Source organism: Nomascus leucogenys, chromosome 5 (genome assembly GCF_006542625.1).
Source record: "Nomascus leucogenys isolate Asia chromosome 5, Asia_NLE_v1, whole genome shotgun sequence".
NCBI lineage: Eukaryota > Metazoa > Chordata > Mammalia > Primates > Hylobatidae > Nomascus > Nomascus leucogenys.
In genome coordinates, this window is record NC_044385.1 from 10753007 (window position 1) to 10778272 (window position 25266).

The 25266-nt window shown below is 35.4% G+C and overlaps 1 protein-coding gene across 6 annotated transcripts in view; it reads right to left on the reverse strand.

Moving 5' to 3' along the window:
- The window catches only part of RYR2 (ryanodine receptor 2), a 787631-nt gene that overhangs the window by 404185 nt on the left and 358180 nt on the right, over positions 1–25266 (reverse strand). For all 6 annotated transcript variants that reach the window (XM_030812625.1, XM_030812626.1, XM_030812624.1 and 3 more), the window contains 2 exons: positions 16766–16840; positions 10606–10762 (listed from right to left, as the gene is read on the reverse strand). In XM_030812625.1, the coding sequence (XP_030668485.1) occupies positions 10606–10762; positions 16766–16840 (232 nt within the window). The remainder of the gene's footprint in view (positions 1–10605; positions 10763–16765; positions 16841–25266) is intronic.

The following is a 25266-nucleotide window of genomic DNA, read 5'->3' on the forward strand; positions in this document are numbered from 1 at the left end:
AACAAAGGGATTAAGTGAATCTGTTGAGCTATTCTATTATCTCTGAAATTTTGACAATATGAAACAGTATCTTAAAAATATATATTTTCATCTTTAATCAAGGTCTCTTTTTATTGTGTTTCAATAGTTATAAGTTCAATGCTGCTTTATTATATAATTGCAGAAAATACTTATCAGCATGAATGGATTTTTACTTCATTGGGCTTCCAATCAAAACAGGATTCTATTATAAATATTATAATCAGCACTACCAATTACTCTAATTTTTCACATGTCTGTATAGGTGAGTGTAGTTTTAGATATGTATTTCTGTGCCATTTATTTTTTCCTGAGATACCTACTTGTGTTTTGTAACTTATTTTAAATGAAACTAAACTATCAGATTATGTTAGTTCCACAGCCCTTTTTTCTGTACCTTGTAGCCGGATTTTAACTACTTTTCTAGTATCAGAAATGTCTTCTATTTTAAAAACAATTTTCTACCAATCAAAATTAGGTAAAATATTACACAAGAATCTCACACTAATTTGTTCTTTTCTCTAAGACATCACACACACACACACACACAGTCACCTAAACATTTTAATTAGCAGATAGTTTTAATTAAATTTATTTAAATTATAGCTCTCCCCTTATAGAGTTATTGGTACCTACAAACTTCTGAAAATCAGGGATCTAAGAATTAGAAAATTTAAAATACAGTAGTAAAAAAAAAAACAGTAAAAAGAGTACTGTGCATTCTAAACGAAGTAAGTTATCGAGAAGCATTAATTTGCTTTAAGAAAATGATGCTGATGATAATGATAGTGATGACAGAAAAGCAGATGTAAGAAAAAGGCGTCACTGCTCTACTTTTAACCAACGAAATAGGAATTTGAATCACCAGCTCCGGACTATAGTCTTGGAAGTGGGGCATTGTTGTAAACAAAAGTCATTTTTAAAATTCCTAATCCGTAATATCCAGAGACAGCCCTAACTGGAAAGACACTAACCATGATTACAGAAAGCTCAAGTTAGGACATGAGCAGAATTTCAAAGAATTTGGAAGTGGGCATAAAAATTCTCCATCCCTTCCCTTCCCAGAGAAGACTGAGTCAGGAGAATCAAATCCCCCATACCACTTCGACTCACCAGATAATAAGAATTTTCTTTCCACTCCCAACTAAATATATTTATGCCCAGTCTTAGAGTAGCTTTGCTGGTACATTCAGAAGTTCCCAATTGAAAACATATTGTTGTTATTGATTCTGTTTCTGTCCTTACAAGTTATGATTCGGAGCTCATTTGAAATATTATGAGATGCATATATATTTAAGATATATTAAATGCCTTGAATAATCTGAAGCACATTTGAGATTAAACTGTAAAAGGTATATTTAAAAAAAAAAGTCTAAAGTCATTGCTCTGGGAGAGATGGAATGAAGGGCAGGAGAGTTCAAATACATCTGCTTGTGAAAGCCACATACATTCCAAGAAATGAAAAAAAAAAAAGCCAATTGCTAAAAATTGCTTACTGTGGCATTTGTTTCATTCATGGGAATACGAAATCATTATAATTTGCTTTTAAAATGATAGGAGTTTTACAGTTAAAGAGGTTAACTTACTCATAGAATATAAAATAGGATACAACTGGTTTTTCATCTATCAAAATTATCAGATTTTAAAATCATCTGTTGATGAGGTCGCACAGAAATGTAAAGTTTCATACCCTGCTGCTTAGAATAAATACTGGTGCAAAGTTCTGAAGAGTACTTTGGCCAGGTGCATTCACTCACTAGGGACATTTAGCAATCCCCACGAAGTGTCAGGCACTGCACTATCCATGGTGAACAAAACAGATACTGCTCTGCCCTCTGAGAGTCTCCAGTACCAAACACTTTTGAAATCTTCATATTCTTAGAACAAATAGCACAACTTCCAAAAAGAAGTAGTCAGCAATATATAGAAATATTCAGAGATAAAAATATTCGACTTAAAAGTGAAAATAAGCTAAATATTCAAATACAATGAAGTAGCTGCATGAATTACGATAAATCTATATAATAAGATGTTGAATTACTGCCAAATTCTATTAAAGAATATAGTAAATTCTATTAAAGAATATAGTAGTATATATTATTAAATGAAAATTAGACCCAAAATAGTATATAATTAACACTGTTCATCATCAAAATATGTAATATTCGCTTACAACTCAAATACACACAAGAGGTTGTTTGAGTGATGGATTGTGCATGAATTTACTTTTCTCCTTTCTCCATCTTTGTACTACCTTTACATTTTTCTGTAATGTAATAGAAAAAGTCATTTTAAAATAAATAATTGGAAGGGTTATTGTCTCTAGTTCATGGGAAAAACTTTATTATCTAATCTTCCAGTGATATTAAAATTAAAAATATGCTGTGATTAAAAAAATTTTTCCTGAAATCTCACCTTCACTTTCACTGCCTTCAACCACGTCATCACATGAAATTACCTGTACGAATGAAGTGGCTGGAAGCATGGCAGCGTTATTAACCTGTACACTTGAGCGGTTCCCTGAACACCAGGCAGGAAAGTAGCTTTAGAGAAACTAAATTGTTCAGTTAAAGAAGAGGCGGGATCTTTGCCCTCTCTACCTCCATGCAACCTGTGACATTACACAGTTGCCAAATTCCAGAAACAGAATCTCTGAGCAGAAATCACAGAAGGATCTGGAGAGTCAAAAGTCCTCAAATACGGGCCCTATTCTAACATGGAGAGAATATTAGGAGAGATATTCGGAGAAAAATGTTTCAAAATCTACTGCTTTGGGCAATCTGTGTGAAGAACATTCAAAAATATTCACAGGTTTTAAGTCACTATTTCCATTTCTAGGAATCCATCCTAAATAAACAAATCAAAAATGTGCACAGAACTTATGTCCCAGAATGTCAGTGCAATGGTTGTTTTTTTCTTTAACTGATTTTGTTGTAAAATAAATATGACTATTGTAATGGCCAAAATAATCCAGAGATATATTTTTTAAGTTAAAGAAAAAAATTCTCTCTGCCTTCATATTCTCATACAGCTTCCATTTTAATCTTTCTAAAATACTCTAAGTTAAATGATTAGTATATATCCTTCCACAACTACCATAAAATCATATACAAACACAAGTATGAAGATTTAATTACAAAAATAAGATTTATAATACCTTTAATATTACAACAATAGATTACATTAATATCTATCATAAGATTTGCAATACCTATATTACAATTTACAACTCAAAATGTTGAGTAAAACAATATTTTACTGAACAATATTTTCATGGATATTTTTCCAGATCAATATATTGTTATACATATCTCCAGATCCATATATATTATGTATATAACATATGCAACATATATTGGTTTGCATATAACATGTTATGGATATAACATATCCATATAAAACATACAACTATATATGTTATATAGATGTTATATATGTTATATATATATGAATGTTATGTTATATACATAACAATATATAACATATATATGTTATAACAATATATAACATATATGAATGTTATATATGTTATATACATAACAATATATAACATATATAAGTTATAACAATATATAACATATATGAATGTTATATATGTTATATACATAACAATATATAACATATATAACATCTATATAACATATATAACATCTATATAACATATATAACGTATATATACATTATATATATAACATATATATTGATCTGGAGATATATATATAACAATATATTGATCTGGAAAGATAGCCATGAAAAACACATCCAACAAAATGTTGTTTTACTCAACAATATTTACAAGGATATCTTTCTAGATTAATATATTTTGAAAGCTAATACCATTTAATATTATAGATATAGAATAATTTTTATTGCAAATTTATGACTTTTCCATTTTTTGGCATGACAAATGATGAAATTAACTTGCACGTATATTTTTACCTACAAGTTTCACTTTATTTCTCTAAGACAGTGCCCTCCCACCCCCAACCCCAACTTAAAAATATATAGATCAACGGATGAAAGGCTATATAAGAATATTTTTGAAGTATATTAATATACTTTTCCCGTTTTGCATTTCCATTTCCATGTGAATAACCTGCTTTGTCACAGGCATTCATTAACCTCCAGGAGGATTATGGTTACTAGAGAAAGAATCAAATGAGAAAGATGGACTCTATTCAGCTTTCTGCAGGAAAGGTAGGATTTTGAGAGATCACAGTTAGACACAGGGTCAGGCAGCAGCCTGTGGAGGGGTGGGGTGACAATTTAGCTGGGTGAGGCCCTGACAGGACAAGCGTCTGCCTCAGGCTCCCATGGCAGTCCTTACAACCTGGGGTGAACTGAACGAGTGAACCAGCCAGCCCAGAAGGCTACGGCCCAGTTATATGTAACCACCCCACCCTGGCCAGTTGTTCTGGTGCAGAGATAACCCTGTGTCCACCAACTCTTCTGTGTTCCTAGCCCTGCCACTTGGTCATATGACTCATCCTCCCTGCCTTGGTTTTCCCCATCTGTAAAATGGGGGTCCTGATACTCAGTGAGATCAGCTAGAGAGAATGCTCAGCTCTGTTGGCTGACTTACAAGGAATCACAGAAAGGCAGCAATTCTTTTATTTAAAAAGCCAAGGAGTGTGGGAGGACAGGGTCCCTCCTTCCTGAACACCCTCCCAAGCTCTCAGAGGGCACTAACTGTTGGCATGTTCCCAGTTCCCAGTCCCGCTCAAGTCAGCCCTGCAATATTCCTGAGTGAACAAAATGAATGTCCAATTAAGGGTATGGCTTCTGCGGCAGCTCACCATACACCATAAAGCCCTCAGTGGTATGAGGTGTGTGGTGTGTGTGTGTATCATGAACTGAGAAAAGGTGACTTGATATCTCCTAATACTAAGATTTTCTGTTTGTTTCTCCTCGTAGCTCCTGCAGATTTTGTTTTACAAATACTAGTACTACCCTATATTTATTTGTTATGTAAATTTAACAACTTACAACTTCAGGGACTTGCATTTTTTTAAGTTCCAGGATACATGTTTAGAATGTGCAGGTTACATAGGTATAAGTGTGCCATGGTGGTTTGCTGCACCTATCAACCTGTCATCTAGGTTTTATGCCCCACATGCATTAGTTACTAGTCCTGATGCTCTCCCTCCCTTCACGCCCCGCCTACCTACAGGCCATGGTGTGTGATGTTCCCCTTCCTGTGTCCATGTGTTCTCACTGTTTAACTCCTACTTATGAGTGAGAACGTGCAGCGCTTGGTTTCATGTTCCTGTGTTAGTTTGCTGAGGATGATGGTTTCCAGCTTCACCCATGTCCCTGCAAAGGACATTATCTCATTCCTTTTTGTGGCTGCATAGTGTTCCATGGTGTGTGTACCACATTTTCTTTATCCAGTCTATCATTGATGGGCATTTGGGTTTATTCTATGTCTTTGCTATTGTGAATAGTGCTGCAATAAACATGTGTGCATATATCTTTATAATAGACTAATTTATATTCCTTTGGTTATATACCCAGTAATGGGATCACTGGGTCAAATTGTATTTCTGGTTCTAGATCCTTGAGGAATCGCCACACTGTCGTCCACAATGGTTGAGCTAATTTGTATTCCCATCAACAATGTAAAAGCGTTCCTGTTTCTCCACAGCCTCACCAGCATCTGTTGTTTCTTGACTTTTTAATAATCACCATTCTGACTGGTATGAAATGGTATCTCATTGTGGTTTTGATTTGCGTTTCTCTAATGATCAGTGATGTTGAGCTTTTTTTCATGTTTCTTGGCCACATAAATATCTTCTTTTGAGAAGTGTCTGTTCATATCCTTTGCCCACTTTTTATTGTTTTACGAATACTATCTTGTTTTATGAATACTAATACTACCTTGTTATGTAAATTTAACAACTGTTACAACTTAGTGACTTGCACTCTTCAATACCATGAAATATCCTTTTTTGTCTCCTGCAATGCTTTATTTTGCCTGAATTCCACCTTATCTGATATTAAGAACAGATACCTTTTTTTTTTTTTTTTTCTGAGGCAGAGTCTCACTCTGTTGCCCAGGCTGGAGTGCAGTGGCTCACTGCAACCACCGCCTCCCAGGTTCAGGCAATTCTCCTCCCTCAGCCTCCCAAGCAGCTGGGATTACAGGTGCATGCCACCATGCCTAGCTAATTTTTGTATTTTTAGTAGAGACAGGGTTTCACTGTGTTGGCCAGGTTGGTCTCGAACTCTTGACCTCAAGTGATCCACCTGCCTTGGTCTCTCAAAGTGCTGGGATTACAGGGGTGAGCCACCACACCTGGCCTGTTTGTATTTTCTTGGTATTCCACTAGCCATCTTTTTATTTCCAATCTTTCCAAATAAAGTTGTTTTAGATGTGCCTCTTAATGTCAGCATAATTTATACCACATGCCCGAATATGAAATTATTTTAATTTTAAATTGTGATACAGTCCATTTATATATATTGATAAGCAAATAGAGTGGGCCATATCTTAGGTTTTCACTGTGTCATATTTTAGGTTTTCTGTTTTCATACTTTTTTTTAGAGCCATTCACTCTAAATGGTCTCATTTTCCTCACTGTCTGCATGCCTGTGACTGTGTTTATGTCTCTGACTCTTTAGTAACCCTTTACTTCTTTTTATTAGGCTTACGCATGATGAAAAAGGGAGCGTGTTCTTCTTTCTCTCACTTTTCTCTCACTTCTTTCTCTCACTTCTCTCTCACTTTTCCCTCTTCCATCATCTTGTTCTAGTAAATGTTATTATATTTGAGTGTTTCCCTTTCGGCTGTTAAATATTTATGCTCCCATTACTTGAGTTTTCAATCTTAAGAAGATCTTTGACGTTTGTTTCATAGAAGGCAACTGGAGCACCTACTGTACCTTTCACTCTTCCTCTTTTTCCTCCAATTTTTGTTAGATGTATTCTGCCTGTTTATTTTTTATTTTTAGTTTTTCTATAGAGTCTTGGTCTCACTGTGTTGCCCAGGCTGGAACGCAGTGGGCATGATCATAGCTCATTGCAGCCACAAACTCCTGGGCTCAAGAGATCCTCCCACCATAGACTCCCAGCTTTTTAAAATACTCAAGTTTGGCAAATCATTCCAATGGCTTCCATTGCGATGTACCAGTTCATGTTTTTCTACCTCTTCGAGGTTTTATTTCGGTAAGTTATATTTTGCTGGAAGGATATCAATGTCTTCTAGTTTTTCTAATTTATTGTCAATAAGCTGAATGTCATTTTAATAGGTACCACCTTCTTTACTTGAAAAGGGTTTCTACCATCAAATAATTGGTTCTTCTTTAGTGGGTTGAATTTTTATCTTTCTGGACGGAGGTGCTATCAGTAGATAAACTAGCAAATTCCCACCCCTCTGCTAGCTAGATTTAAGAAAGAAGCCCATGTCCCCATAATGGGATTCACTGTACTTTCCAGTTACAGAGACAAGGAGCAATTCTGGCCCACTGTAGAGGCCCTCTAAGAGTCCCCAGAGCAAATATACAGATACAGAAGCTTTGTAAGGATAGTGAGGTTTTACCAGCTGTGCCTCTCTATTTTCACAATGGAGAATAAAGACCTACCCTGACTGTCTTTCCTGGAGCTCTCCAGTTAACTCATAGATTCAGAGGCATCTGCTACCATTCGGTATAACCCAGAACAGGAGTTGAAAGAGAAAGGGATTGGGAATGTCCATTCAGGATACTGTCTTTTCAGAATTACTTCTGGTCTCCCTACACCTTATTTTGGTTTGAGTTTTATTTATAATAATATATATGTATGAATATATGTATATATAACTATAGAAACAACCTAAATGTACAATAAAGGGTAATGATTACATAAAGAGTAATGATTGCATAAATCATAGCGTATACATACATATTGGGATAGTATGAAGCTGTCAAAAATATAAAAATACCTACTACACATCCTCAAATGAAAGCAGAACACAAAACTGTAGTCATATTTTGTAACGTACAGTTGATTCTTGAACGACATGAACTTGGACTGTGCAGGTCCATTTATACATGCATTTTCCTTCATCTCTGCCACCCCTGAGACAACAAGACCAGCCCCTCTTCTTCCTCTTCCTCCTCCTCAGCCTACTCAACATGAAAACAAGGACCAATTTTGTTGATGGTCCACTTCCACCTAAGGCATAGAAAATATATTTTATCTTCCTCATAGCTTTTTTTTTTTCTTTTTTTTTTTGAGACGGAGTCTTGCTCTATCACCCAGGCTGGACTGCAGTGGCACGATCTCAGCTAACTGCATCCTCTGCCTCCCGAGTTCAAGCAATTCTCCTGTCTCAGCCTCCCAAGTAGCTGGGACTGCAGACATATGTCACCGTGCCCAACTAGGTTTTGTATTTTTAGTAGAGACGAGGTTTCACCATGTTGGTCAGATTCACCTGCCTCAGCCTCCCAAAGTGCTAGGATTACAGGCGTGAGCCACCACACCCAGCCTTCTTTATAGTAGTTAGGCTTTTGGAGAGTCAGAATGTAGATTTCAATTGCATGGGGGAGGGGTGTTGGTGATCCCGAATCCCCACGTTGCAAGGTTGTGTGCGTTCACACAGCAAAAGAAGAACGATTAGGAAGGAAATTCATCAAAATGTTGATATTCTGCATAATTAGGTAGTTCTTACTCCTACTTTTTTTTGTATTTTCTGAACTTTCTAAGACAAACATGTACTCCTTTCAAAATCAGAAGAAATTAAATATGATTAAAACACTAAAAATCTTTTAAGTAGTTGTAAATAACTACTTTTAATTTTGTTACAATTATCACTCTAAATAATGAATATGTTTTCTTGTATGTTAGACATTATTTATATGAAATACATTATTAAGAGTATAGTGAAATAGTTTATTTTCATAATTAGGAAAATTAATGTTCTCTATTTTCTGTACTCACTGGAGCAATCCAAGTCATAGACCCAATGTAGAAAAAAAGTGGTCAGTGGCCCCTAGTGACAACTGCAAATAGAAGTTCTGTGGGACACCTTCAAAATTCAATAAATATTTATGTTTATGCTGCCAATCCTATGCTGTGTCAGGACACCATTATAAGATTAATAAAATGGAATTTATTAAGTGTACAGAAAATTGGTCTTTTAGGGTAAACGTTTTACCTAAATGGGAAATAATCATTTGTTAATGCTTGTAAAATATTCAGAAGATTTTACCTAACATATAGATCTCTAGAGAGGGGCAAAGTAAAAATTTAAACCTAATCCAATGTTGAAAAAGCATTGTAGTGCATGTATTATGGTTCTACTAAGCCAAATCATGACCTTGTTTTGAATATATTATACATGGTACTTAATATCTTTTCTTCATCTAACAACACTGCTATCAAAAATACAACTTGAACTGAGCCAGCATACAAAATATGGGGAAGGGTGATTGAATCCTAAGAATTTCCTAGTAGTGAAAAAACAAAATAATACGTTTTTTTCTTTTTAATGAGCCCTGAATAACACTGTGAAGATGCCTATACCCAGATGAGTATGTAGTAATCGCAGAAATACAAAGTCAAATCTTTATCTATTTAAAGGAACGAAGTTTTGCCTTTCTAAGATGAAAGCTAGTTAGCAGTTTAATATTGTTCCAATCGTCTTTCCCAAGTTTCACAATCTTCATTAAATTATGAACACAAATATGCAATTGATATGGTTTGGCTCTGTGCCCCCACCCAAATCTCATCTCAATTTGTAATCCCCACGTGTCGAGGGAAAGAGGTGACTGCATCATGGGGGGAGTTACCCCCATGCTGTTCCCCTGACAGTGAGTGAGTTCTCATGAGATCTGATGGTTTTTTTAAGTGTTTGACGCTTTCTCCTTCACACTCACTCTCCTGCTCTCTCTCTTGCCTGCCTCCATGTAAGACCTGCCTGCTTCCCCTTCTGTCATGATTGTAAGTTTCCTGAGGCCTTCCCAGCCATGCAGAAGTATAAGTCAATGAAACTGCTTTTCATTATAAATCACCCAGTCTCAGGTATTTCTTTATAGCAGTGTGAAAATGGACGAATATAGCAATTATCATAAAAATGATTCAATAGGGTTAAGGATAAAGGTCTGCATATAAGAATGGATGTATAAATGTATCTTTGAGACACAGATTCCAGTGTGCTTTATCCTCATACTGTAACCCAAAAACATCACAATATCTGTGGTCACTGTATACTGTCAATGCTTAAGAAAACAGGAAGGAGCTGGATGAATGTGTTTTAAGAACTATAAACGACATGAAACACCTTTCATTTGATGATGTATAATAGGTATTTTTATGTTTTACATTTTTGACAGCTTCGTACTATCCCAATATGTATGTATACAGTATGATTTATGCAATCATTACCCTTTATGTAATCATTACCCTTTATTGTACATTTAGATTGTTTCTATAGGCAGGTTTTAATGGTTTAGAAAATCAGTTTTACTGGAGAGGAATGGATGGAAGAGAAACTGGGAATTTAGAAATACATGTAAGACATACTTACATCATTTATTTTCTCATTTCTAACATCAAAGGAAATATGACAGGGTAACATTTATAGGAAACCCAAAATATTTTCTGTCTTACCTTGGAAGACCGGAAGGTAAATGCTGTTGATTTTACATCAGCTTTCTCTTTGTCCATGAGCAGAAGGTTTTTGTCTTCCATGAGACTCAAGTATTTTCCTGTTGTGACATGGCGTAGTCGGAATGGCTGTCCCCATCTTATGTGGCTTCCACTCCACCTAATGAAAACAATTAGGACTTGATCCAACAGCACCCACAATCACAGGAGGAGTAGCCATTAAAACATATGTCAGACAATGAACAGTCATATATATTGTCTTAATGTTCTCAAAAAACTTAGGATATTAGTGATATTAATTTCATTTCACAAATAACAAAATGGCTATTCAGAATGATAAGTAATATACAAAAGTCACAAAGCTTATAGTAAGAAGTTAAATGTAACTCAAGGTGTTCTGACTCTAAATGCCCTACCATCCACACAGTACCCTATTCTATGCAAAGATAACTAAGAACTTGTGCTCCAAGTCAACCTCTAATACAGATCAGTCAAACTCTAATGCAGATAATGCAAGAAGTATAATTTCAAATAATATTTTAGCATTTACTACTTAAAAACTGTTGTTGTATTTGCACAGACTTGAAAAACACTAGTATTGTGGTCAACATCTAAGTATGATTAATTGGAACTCATATATATAAACTGAAGTATATAGTTAGACTATATTTACGTGACAAAAGAAATGTATTCTTATGCTTTACATTTTAATATTGTGGAACAATTATATTATTAGAACCCGATGAATAAAAAAGATAAACCAAGAAAATGAAAATTGTAAAAAAGTCAGAAAAAATCTAATAAACAGAAAATATAGAATGTTTCAGTAAAAAGATAAGTTATGATCATTAAAAATTTGCTTTGAAGGATACTGAATGTTCTTAATGCACAGAAATGATAAATGTTTGAGATGATGGATACACTAATTACTCTGATCTGATCACTATACATTACCCGTATCAAAACATTACTATGTACCCCGTAAGTATGTACAATTACCACTTATCTATTAAAAATAAATAAAATGACTTTCAGGTAGGATAAAATAGAAAAATCAAAATACAAGCTGTTCTTGCTTTGCACATTACCTTGTTAACTGAAGGTTGTGCATTTAGGAGCTTTAACCATGCTAAGGTGCAGAGTGATGGCACAGTTCTATTGTGCATGACTTTCCCTTAACACCGTACCATGCAAAGTAAGGACAGGCCATATATATCATTGATAAGACACAAGCTTAAGATCAAAGCACGCAAGAAAACTAAAAACGAATGAGTAGAAAAGATTCAACAAACAAATAAACCTCAAAAGGAAATGACAAATTTGATATTAGATAATTCCAATTCAAGGCCAAAAAGCACAAAAGGTACACAGCCAGATATTTTATGAAGAAAAGGTATATACTGTAAAAATAATGCATGTTGTAAAGCTTCATATGTCAACAACAGGCAGAAAATGAAACATAAGGATAATTTTTTAAAAGACAGTTTACAGTGGATGATTTTGTCAAAATACAATGAGTCAAAGAAAAAGCAAATATACGGAGAGTTTCAATATAATCTTATTACTAATAAACTTGATTTTATATAGACTAATTAAAAACATTTGTGTTCTACAAATTGAGAATACTTGTTTAAAAGCTAGCAATCTTTGAGTAAATTATAAATCAATTTAATGTTGTTTTCCTAACCTGGATTTTTGACTTGAGATATTAGCATAGAAAATTAGCAGTAGAATGTTATAACAAGTTCATTTTCACATGAATTTGTTTATAAAGACAATTAATTTGTGAAGCCCCCTGGGTAAGTTAATAACCATGTACTAATAAAACCAGATAACACAGTATTGTCTTAAAATGAAATTAAAGTTTATTACCAATAATAGCACATTAAAGTATTTCTATTTTGGAAATAAGCTTTTAAAAATCCTCCTCTTATAAAATTAAGTGTACTATTTGCAAATACTATGAAAACCACAATTATCATTATTATTATTATTACTATTATTTTTATTTTGAGACGGAGTCTCGCTCTGTCACCCAGGCTGGAGTACAGTGGTGCGATCTTGGCTCACTGTAAACTCCGCCTCTCGGGTTCAAGCGATTCTCTAGCCCCAGCCTCCCGAGTAGCTGGGACTATAGGCACCCGCCACCATGCCCGACTAACTTTTGTATTTTCAGTAGAGATGGGGTTTCATCATGTTAGCCAGGATGGTCTCGATCTCCTGACCTTGTGATCTGCCTGCCTCAGCCTCCCAAAGTGATGGGATTACAGGCATGAGCCACCCTGTGCCCAGTCACAATTATGTTTAATATTTGTTTCCATTATTTGAAAAACAATGAAATATTTGGAAATATGTTTAATATTTGTTTCCATTATTTGGAAAAACAATGAAATATTTGGAAACAATGAATCACTTCCAAATAACAATTCATCTTAATCATCATAGAACACACCTTCATTTTCAAAACAGCTCAAAATTTTGACCAGATATATACTATTTACTAGCGTATCTGGAAGATGTTCTGGGCTCAGTTCTATTCAATAGAACTCATAGGTACCAGTGCTCCTTTGAAGTCTCTTTGAAGATTCTGGTAGAAATGGAATCAATGTGGCCAGTTTTTGGCAAAACCACTGCAAAGTCTGAGCACATTTGCTTTCATTTCCAGCCACTCAAACTAGCCTGGTCTCACATGCCCAGACCCCCACCTCCTCCCAAATGAGAGGGCAAGGCCAAAAGTATCAAGAGGCAAGAAAATCATATGTAGTAAAAACTGAAATTGGCAATAGTAATGGAGTTTTATAAAGCAATTTCCTATGGTAACATTAAAAACCGTGCCCTATGTATTATCGATATTTACTCAAAATTACCTCAGAGGGAATTGGGGAATAGTGAGCACTTCTTTATGATATGTCACCCTTTAATTTTGTTTATTTGTAACATTAAAAAATAGAACTTCAACTCTATGTAATTCATAGTTTTTATTTCAATGATTATTCCTATTACAGGAACTAACATATATCTCACTTACAATATCCCTATAATTTTGCCTTGGAGTAAAATATAGGAGAGCATTTTCCCTTCAATTTAACTCCCTACATTAAAACTATTTATTAAAAAGGCCATGATACTGAAAAACTTTTGACAATAGTTTCATGTGTAAGAGTATGCAGTATAAAATATATAATGAATGGGCCACATCAACTACAACAAATATATAGTTTAGGACCTCATTGGAGAAAAGAGAAGACCGAGTATCCCAAATATTGAATATAAACACTGGCATTAGGCAATATAGTTCTATCATAAACAAAAGCAGGATCTTCACTATAAATTGCTAAATATAATGCAAAATTAGTAATTATGTGGCCATTGCATATAAGACGTGTAAACTTCCTAGAATGAAAGGGATTTAATTTAAAAAAATAAAAGCTCCTAAACTGAATTGGCTTAATTTACATATCTACAATAAAGCCAAAGTAGTTTAAAGAGTCAGTATAATGTGAAAAACTTCTTAAAATAATGATATTCCGTACATATGAATCTCCTACTTTCCTCCTGCTAGACAGGAAGGTGAAATTTAATCAAGGGTCAGAGAGAAGAGCAAAACATCTCGCTTTAAGCTGCTGAACTGTTGAAAAACTACCTGCTCTGCCTTCTCTATGGTATTCCCCTCAGTGACATCTGGACTATGAGAAGCAATTAGCATTCCCTTTCCCCAGTGGCTGACCATAAGATCATCTCCTTTCTATATACTGATCATCTGTAATCAAAGTGAAAATAAACTCCAAACTTCTATTTCAAAATACAAATATAAGCAACAGTAGAGAGACAGGATCAAGACTACTTAATGCAGAAGTTTGCAGAATAATCTAGATTTATGTAGTCACAGCTCATCAATAATATCGATAACAATAAAAACAAAGTCCTATCAGGTTTTCTGAAGCTTTTGTTCTATTTTTTAACCAAAAATAAGATACATTTAGGGTCTCTCTCTACAAAAAAGATAAATATTTCTTTAAGCACTCAATCATGAAGTATAGGCATATCTCTAAATTTTGAAAACACATATTCAATCTGTTTTATAAGGGCAATACAACCTCTCAAAACTGCACTTATAGTGACAAGTTAATTACATATATAATTAGTAATTATTTATACAATTAATTTGTATAAACACTTCTTTAATCTTTCATTTTTATAATACACAAAGTAAAAAATATGAGTAATACTTAAAATCCCTTTCCTTAAATTATCTGAATAATTACAAAATATATAAAAGCTATGAGTTTTCCTTTGTTTGCCTTAGAAGTCTGTCTGTTCTTTTTCCATCTCATTATGATATGCATTTCCAATAAAAATTTTCTTTTAAGTTTCGTAGTTACCAAAAGTTTTAATATTTAGGTAGATTTGATCAATTTACATTTATATCAAAGAAATTTAATATTTTCAATTAGTTATTAATGACAATATAGAAGAACTTTTTAAAGTTACAGACTAACATAAGAAATATAAGAAATTAATTTATATAAATATTTTTGTTGCACAGGAGTAGGATGTAGTGAAAAGGAAAAACTGAATAATATATATTTTTATTGTTAAAGAAGACCATTTTCAATAAACAAAGGTATTAAACCACAGCATTACTTACAGTCAATTGGATACTTTGAAAAGGGTGATGTAAGCATTTTATTTTAAAGTATCACTATTTAAAATACACTGGAAGTTATATTCTATGCATCTAAACTGATAATGAAAGCATTTCTATGTCAACCTCACAATGTTCAGGAATGTATAAAGTTTTTCAAAATTATTGCATGGGACACAGGAGCAGAAATGACTGAAGGCCTCTAACTATTTCCATCACCATTAGACAGGCAACAGTCTCAAAATAAAATGTCTATAAAGATAGTTATACTAGGCCGGGTGTGGTGGCTCACGCCTGTAATCCCAGCACTTTGTAAGGCTGAGGCTGGTGGATCACGGGGTCAGGAGATTGAGACCATCCTGGCTAACACGGTGAAACCCCGTCTCTACTAAAAATACAAAAAATTAGCTGGGCGTGGTGGTGGGTGCCTGTAGTCCCAGCTACTCGGGAGGCTGAGGCAGGAGAATGGTGTGAACCCGGGAGGCGGAGCTTGCAGTGAACTGAGATCGCGCCACTGCACTCCAGCCTGGGCGACAGAGCAAGACTCCATCTCAAAATAAATAAATAAATAAATAAATAAACAAACAAACAAACAAACAAACAAAGATAATTGTACTAGAGTAAGATAGCCCTCATTCCCACCCATAGATTCTGCTATCCTAAATCAATAATGTCTTTAAAGCCCAATACAAATCAATTATTCTAAATCAATAAAGTCTTTAAAGCCCAATATACTAGGAAACAAATACATTGAAAATTTACTGCTCTTAGGCAAAGGACTAAAGCTACCAATTATTTTAAAAAAATCTGACATTTTAATTCTACTTAAAATAGTTCAAAATGACGCCTTTATCATCATATTGTATTCATTTACAGGAACTAAATGGAAATATTCAGACAGTTAAGTCATCAGAAAAAAACACTTTATACATTTATGTTTCATAAATATTAATATATAAAAACCCTCATTACTATAATGAATACACACTGACTTTTATTGCAATGCAGATTTGTATTTAGCTATCAAGTGATTTTTAAGTAAATACAGTGACTTCCAATAATGACTCTGTCCTACGCTCATGTTCAAGTTTCCTGTTTTAAATGTACTTTTAGAAGGTTAAATCCACAGTCTGTCAGATCTGAGACGTGCGACAGGCTTGCAAAGAACTTGTCTTGTCTCCAAATCTTACATCACTCTGTCCTAGTAGCCATTTCTGCCAAGAGATGCATGGTCTTGGATGAGATGATGTTAAAAAAACAAACGAGGCTAAAGACAAAAGCAGACTGTACAAAATTATTGCTTATTTCTCAGGTTTGCCAGCTGGTGAACTGAGGCTAAGGAATGATAAAGGTAGGTGGAAGGAAATAGACAAAAGAGAAACTCTCGACCACTTTCTCGGTGTTTCCTTTGTTCACTTGCTTGCTATAGTTTTCAGCATCACAGGCTGACACAGAAGCACAACGCTGAGCTGTTTGGTACACTTGGTGCATTAGGCTGTGTTTAGAAGTTCTACTTACGCAACTCTTAGCGTCTCTAGTCTCCAAAGGGAACGTGCATGAACAGACACAGCGCCACCTTCATAATGAACAGTTCTGTTTCAACAAACAAACAGAAGCCCAAATGTGAGTTAAACATGTTTCATTCTTTGGACTCTAATTTTTTGAAGCAAATTAGGAGAGAAAAGCAAATGCACTGTGAGTAAACAGTTAAAGTTATACTTTTTCGGCAGGAGACAGTATAGCTGGAAATAAAAATAACCAAAATAACAGTAACAGTGATCAACCTAAGTTTTCCCTGCATAAACAATGATTTAAACATATTCTCTCTTGCTATTTTCTCCCTCTAATCTCATTCATTTTCTCTCTCTCTCTCTCTCTTTCTTCCCATCCCTTCCTCCCAGTGAAAAGATTTCACCTTACTCATCTAACTTAGGTCCATGAAAGTACTCTGTGATAAGTTTAGGTATAGTTTAATATATCATTATTTCAACATATGTATTTAAATATTTGCACTTCCAAATTCTGTTTTAGATTATCTAAAGCATTTTAAAGAAATGTAAGAACACAATTCTTAATATTTTAACATAGCAATCTGCAATTTATATCAAAATATGAATATCCAAAAAGCCACAAAATAGGAACTTCTTTGGATGCATATCACATGCACCCAAATTCCAAAACCCTCATAATAATGTGTTAATATGCCATACATAATGCTAAGTAATTGCTGTAATTATCCAAATTAATAACTGCACCAACGCCTTGAGATTGTTTTGGAAACCAAAGCTAATGCACATGCCCTCTTTCTTCCCTGAGTGTTAACTATCTTCCTCTCTATAGGGTTTGTCTTATGTAAACACATGAAAGCCTATCCTGCCTCACATACAGCAGTAATACCATGTCTACTCCTGTCAGTTTCCAGTGGGTTCCAATCTTGCTTCCAGACCCACTGAAACAGACTTTGCTAAAGTCATCAAGTGACCTTCCTGTTACCAAATCCAACAGACTTACTTTCTTTTTAACACTGTGGAAGCCCCTATTGTATTGAAAGTTTTTCTAACACCATTCTCACCTGCCTTTCCTCCTACCTGTTTAGATAATCCTTCTCATTCTATCTTTATTGTGTAACGTTTCAAACATACATAAATATTAAAATAAATCCCCATACACCTAGCACATGACATCAACAATGATCAACATAGGGACAATTGCGTTTTACCTATAACCTCTACTTACCCCTCCACATGTAACTCTAAAAATAATTATTTGATATTATGAAATATCTAGTCTGTGTTTGAACTTCCCAAATTGCCTCAAAGATGTTTTTAATTTTCCCCTGTTGCTTTTTCAAATCAAGTTCCAAAAAAGATACACTTATCAGTTAGGGGTCTTAAGTTTCTTTTATTCTAGAACAGTCCCCATTCCTCTCGTCTTCCCTTCTTGCCATTTATTTGATGATAATCAGTCTGTACCATATGTCCTGGAGGACTTTCCACATTCTAGATTTGGCCAACAGCCTTCCTATGGTGTTTTTTTTAACACATACCTCTAAATTGGTAGTGAGATCTAGAAATGTAGAAGCTTGTCCAAGTTTGAATTTTTGGCAAGAACATTTCACAAATTGGTGTTTGTACTTCCCATTAGAACACAACAGGGGTACATAATTGTCTATTTCTTTAGATAAAATTTGATCAGTTGGTTTGGGATCACCCTAATCCATCCATTAGGACCTAAGAGTTTCAGGTAGTAGGTTGGTGCAAAAGTTATTGCGTGTTTTGCCATCAATAACCAGTGTCCACAGCAGTGATTTTCAACTTTCGCTGCATAAAGTACTCACATGGATAGTTTTTAGAAATCCTTATGTGCACTCTCACCAATGACATTAGACAGATCTGGAGTCAGGACTTTAAAAAACTCTCTCGCTGGTTGCAATGGGAAGCCAAGCCTTGGAAAGCACAGTCTAAGTAAGTTACTCCACAGCAGCACTGTTGACGTTTGGGGCTGGGTGATTCTCTGCTGGGCTGTCCTGTGCATTGCAGGATGTTTACAACCCTGCCCTCTACCAACTAAATGCCGCCAGTAGCCTCCCACCAGCTGTGACAACCAAAAGAGGTCTCCAACATTGTCAGATGTCCCTTTGGGGACAAAATCGCCCTCAGTGTAGAGCCACTGACATAGGTAAGCGGCTCTCAAGTCTTCAGTGAGGTAGAATCCTCTTCCTTTGAGGGCTTGTTAAGACCCAGATTGCTTATCTCACTCAACATACGTCCTCTAGGCTCAACCATGTTGCTATGAATGACAGAATGTCATTTAAAAACTACAAGTAGATTGGAGAGATAAGTTCTAGTATTTGATAGCACTATAGCATGATTGTGGTTAACAATTTATCATATATTTTCAAAGAGCTAGAAGAGAGGATTTTGAACGTTCCCAACATAGAGAAATTGTAAATGTTTGAGTTGATATACATGCCAATGGCTGATTTGATCATTCTATACTGTATGTATGTATTGAAATATCATATTGTACCCCATAAATACGTAAAATTATGTGCCAATTAAAAATAATTTGTGCCATATATCATATTGTACCCCATAATATGTACAATTATGTGCTAATTAAAATACTTTTTTAAAAAGAGATGGCTGGCCCCATCCCCAGAGTTTCTGAGTGACCACGTCTTAGGGTAAGGCCCAAGAATCTGCATTTCCAACCAATTCCCAGGTGATATTGACGGTCCATATTTTGAGAACCACTTGACTAGACCCATTATTTTATTTTGGCAATGGTACTTAACCTTGGTTGTATATTAGAATCACCTGGAAAGCTTTAAAAAGTCCAATGCACAGACAACACAGACTGATTAAATAAGACTGAATGATAAAATAAAGACATCGTGCACGTCTGTGTGTGTGTATATACATGTATAAATACATACACTCACGCATAGACACAGCATTTTAAATACATTTGACCTTTAATAAGGGTCTTTTACTTGACCACAAAGAAAATGTTATCAGATTTTTTTAAAGACTTTTACTCATCGCCGGGCGCGGTGGCTCATGCCTGTAATCCCAGCACTTTGGGAGGCCGAGGCAGGCAATCACAAGGTCAGGAGATCGAGACCACGGTGAAACCCCGTCTCTACTAAAAAATACAAAAAAATTAGCTGGGCGTGGTGGCGGGCACCTGTAGTCCCAGCTACTAGGAGAGGCTGAGGCAGGAGAATGGCGTGAACCCGGGAGGCGGAGCTTGCAGTGAGCCAAGATTGCGCCACTGCACTCCAGCCTGGGCGACAGAGCGAGACTCCGTCTCAAAAAAAAAAAAAAAAAAAAAAAAAAAGACTTTTACTCATCATATTTTCTGATCATAAACAAAAAAATTAGAAACAAATACTGAAAAGACAAGAAACTGACAACTTGGAAAATGAAGAAACTTCTAAATAATTCATGGGTCAAAGAGGGAAACAAAATTATACTCTATCTAGAATATAATGAAGAGAAAAGCACTTCTTAAATCTATGATTCACAGGTAAACTTTGAACACTTTTAATCTGCAATCCTTTAATTATTAAATAAACCACGTAAATAAAGAATTGCCTGAAGACATAAAACAGAGAACAAAATAAACCAACAGAAAATAGAGGAAGAAGCTCAATGAGATACTGTTAAATAAGATGCAAGAGTGTAAATTATGTACATTTTCTGTGCAAGTTATCACTAAAAACCTATCATATGTGTATATTGTGAACATATATCTGTATGAGCATGGAGAAAGTTGTCAAACAACGAACATCAAACTATTAGTATTAATTACATTAGAGGAACAATTACATAAGGTATAGAGAAATTAAGCTCAAAACATTTTTAAAAGGTCTCTAAGATACGAATAGCATGAATATATCTTTGTAAAATTATACAGATTTATATAATAAAATGAAGAATTATGCAAATAGTTTACTTTGATAACTTTACCTTTTCAACTTAACAATGATCTTTTATAAAAATCTAATGGTGTTTTTATTAAGATTTTAAATGACAAATATAAAGTCAAAAGGAAAGTTGAATCCTCCTTCCTACCTGAAATATTTTTAGCTTTATCTTGAAGGTTCTTGTGCCCTGAATTGTTCCTCTTTATATTTTTTTAAAAGTTTCATTGGCAGGTATAGAGAATCTGATGACTTCTTACTGCCAGGCGGGGAAGCTTTGCTATTATATAGTTCCCCACATAAATTACATGTCATGTGCAGAACGTCAACGGTTGTCTAACCAAGTCTTCATGGGCTGTTTCAGACTGAAAATTGGCACCACAATATCAAGATCTTAAATAAATAGGAATTTCAGTCCTTCATAAAGGACTTTAAGGACATTCAAACTTAATTTAGAAATCAGCCCACCTAGAGGAATACACCTGCTCCATTAAGGGATTGTCCCTTTTCCCTGCAATGCATTTCAAGTATCAAATCAGAGTCTAGAAGGACATTGTTCTAAAGACCAACAAGTTTACCAAATGGTATTACCAACTTTGAACTCATACAAATAAACGATTATACTCAGAGCAAATGCCCTTTCCAGCTGGATGACTGAAAAGGGAGAAAGATTCTCTAAGAAATTACACAGACTGATGGCAACAGCACCTTTTGAGGTAATCACCACAAGGGATTTTAATGCAAATGGCAGGAAGGATGCCAGAATTCAGGAAGATCGATGGGTATGAAAATACAAAAGAGCTCACACAGCTCTTTGTTAACTGAAGACTATTTTTGCAATGTACTAAAACAGTGTTACAGCTACTGAGAAAAAGACTATGTGCTAAAAGAACTGGACACTGTTATTATTTTGAACAGAATTTTGTTTAAAAACTTTAATCTCATAAACCAGACAAAGTCAAAGTCACCGTAATTTCACTGAATAGGAATGTTAAAAATATGCACATATAATAACCAGCAGTATGAGCTTGTTCAACAGTACTTTGAAAAATTCCAGACTTAAGGCTGTAAGTTATGCCTACATAACACATTATCCCACAATATAATACATTTCATTTAGGAACTCATATTTCAGGCTGCGCATAAAACTGCCTGAAGAGGCCCTTTAAGGTTATTCTAAGTACAAATTCTTCCCATTAAACCATCCATTCTGCTGCTCATAACTATTATAATATTGTCCACTGATATAAAATTAGTTATTTTTGTATTTTTGGCTATAAAACACAATTTGAGTCTTATCTCAGTTGTCAAATCACTTGCTTCTCAGTAAAAAACAGGCACTTTGACAGCTAGCTTACCTTCAGAATCTGAGGCCCAGAAAAGACTAGCATTAGCATATTAATAAAAGCACTAATCCTTACGAGTTCTTCATAGCTTGACAGTTGGGCATATATTTACAATAAAATTCTATAGGGCACACAATTCTAATTAGTGGACTTTAGTACCGAATCATAAAATACATTATTAATGAAAGATTGCACATTGTAAGCGACACCTCCAACCTGCAAGGAAACCACTCCATTCATTGTGAGTCCTGCCACAGGGCTCTGTCAACCAGTGACATCACAGTTGCTCTCTTGCTTATTCTGCAGGGCAGCTAAAAGTTGATGACTCATTATCACATTTGATTGTTATTAACTTTTTTAAGATGTCACTTCTTTGTGTGAACTTGTGCAAGCTGTTGACCTCCTCTCTACCTCATTTTCTTCATATGTAAAATGGGAATAATTTTCACTGGGTTACTGTGAAGAATGAATGAGTAATATAACCCACGTAGACCACTTGGAAAAGTCCTTGCACAACAAATGTCAGCTCTGAGGATGCAGATGGTGATGGTGATGATCATGACCATGATTATGGTCATAATTTATATTCAATCCTTCCATATAGGGAGTTAAGATTCAATAATATTTTGCCTGAATTGAATGGATTGTTGCTAAATCAATCATATTATATACTGGTTGATATTCACAGTCCCTAAATTATAAAATCGCTCAGGACAATGTAACTAGGAAATGAAGCCTACCTATTAATAGCTTCATCATAAATCAGTCACTTCAGTGCTAGCCTCCTCCTGCAATTCAATGGCAGGATGTCAGCATTCTTTTTTAAAAAAAATAATAAACACATTATTTTATACTGTTTCTATGGGTCAGGAATACAGCGTATCTTAACTAGGTGCTTCTTGCTTGGTGTCTGCCTTGGAGTCTCTTGTGAGGTTGCAGTCAAGTTGTTAGCTAGGGCCGTAGTCACTGGAGGTTTGAACTAGAGCTGGAGGCCCTATTTTCAAGATAGTTCAATCACATGGCTGCCACCGGGGTTTCAGTTCCTCACCATGTGATTCTCTCCATAGGTCTGCATGAGCATTTTCACAAAATGGCATGTCCTTACTCCGCTCACCTCCCCTGTCTGCCTGTCCCATTATGCCCAGCGTGTTCTTCAGCAGTGGTTTTTGACCTTTATGGAGTCACATGGTCACTGAGATCTAATGAAAACTAAGGACCTTCCCTCCAGGATAGCAAACTGATGCATTTACAAATCAGCATTCCTTTTCAGGCATATCTGCGTACTTTTTTTCTTTTTTTTTGAGACAGAATCTCAATCTGTTGCCCAGGCTGGAGCACAATGGTGCAATGTCAGTTCACTGCAAACTTTGCCTCCCGGGCTGAAGCGATCCTCCCATCTCAGCCTTCAGAGTAGCTGGGACCACAAGCGCATGCCATCGCATCTGCCTGAGTTTTGTATCGTTTTATGTAAAGACAGGGTTTCACCAAGTTGCCCAGGTTGGTCTCGAACTCCTGGACTCAAGTGATCTGCCCAGCTCAATCTCCCAAAGTGCTGGTATTATAAGCATGAGCCATGATGTGTGGCCTCAGTTTGCTTTTAGTAGTTCTCTATATCAAAATGATTCTGAATATATTTGCAGTCTTAAAATTCACATACTAGTCAAAATGCCTTTCTTGGGCATCTCTGGCAGTACACTGTTTTTTTTTTTTTTTTTTGAGACAGAGTCTGGCTCTGTCCCCCAGGCGGGAGTGCGGTGGCGCGATCTCAGCTCACTGCAAGCTCCACCTCCTGGGTTCACTCCATTCTCCTGCCTCAGCCTCCCGAGTAGCTGGGAGTACAGGCGCCCGCCACCACGACTGGCTAATTTTTTGGTATTTTTAGTAGAGACAGGGTTTCACCATGTTGGCCAGGATGGTCTCGAACTCCTGACCTCGTGATCCGCCTGCCTCAGCCTCCCAAAGTGCTGGGATTATAGGCTTGAGCCACCGCGCCCGGCCCACTTTGTTTTTTTAATTAACAAACAAAAATTGTATATATTTCTAATGTATAACGTGATGTTTTGAAATATGTATACACTGTGGAATACCTAAATCAAGCTAATTAACATACGTATCACCGCTCATACTTACCATTTTTCTGTGGCAAGAACACTTAAAATCTACTCCCTTAACAATTTCCATGTATAGAATACATGGTTATTAACTACAGTCATCATGTTATATACTAAATCTCTTACATTTACTCCTCTTCTCTAACTGAAATTTTGTACCTTTTGACCAACATCTTTCCAACCTCTAGCTACCACCATTCTACTCTCTCCTTCCATGAATTTGAATTCCACACATAAGTAAAATCATGCAGTATTTGTCTTTCTGTGCCTGGCTTATTTCACTTAGCATAATGTCTTCCAGGTTCATCCATGTTGTTGCAAATGACAGGATCTCCTTCTTTTTTTAGGTTGTATAATATTCTATTGTGTATGCATTGCAATACACTTGTAAAATGTCACTATAAAAAATTCAAGCTCTGAAAAGAATGCATACATTATACAAACTAAAAGATTACTTCTTTTCCTACCTTCTCTCTTATTTAAATCCTCTTCTGAAGTCACCTGCTTTGTCACCCTTCCTGTAGCTCCAGCACAGGGATCCACTGTCTCCAGAACTGTTGGACTTGACACCCACCACTATGACTTTCATTGCCACCAGGAAAGGGTGGTTTAAAACAGGAGCGGACCTACTTTTTCTGTAAAGGGCCAGTTAGTAAATATTTTAGGTTTTGCGAGCCATATGGTCTGTCTCATTATTTAATTCTGTTATTATCATACAAAAGCAAACATAGACAATATGTTTTTAAAAAAAGGATGGCTGTGTAACAATAAAACTTTATTTACAGAAAAAGGCAGTGGGCTGGATTTGACCTATCGCCTTGATTGGTTGACCCTACATCTAGAATATTCTACCCATATTATTGGTCATTTTAATCTCAGAGAAAACTAGCTGGATGAAATCCAGAGTTTAGGGTCTTTCATAAATTGAAAGAAATGTCTTACCTTATCTATCTTGAATAACATTTCTAAATCTAGAATTCATATCTACATTGTGACAGATCTTTTTGCCCTTAAGAGAAATATAGACAAATTCACAGTGCTTCAGAGCACTTGGTTTACCCAAAAAAGCCACATGAAAGAACAGTTGGGGCATTTTTCCATCTACTTTTGTTTCTTCAACATAAGAAAGCCCTG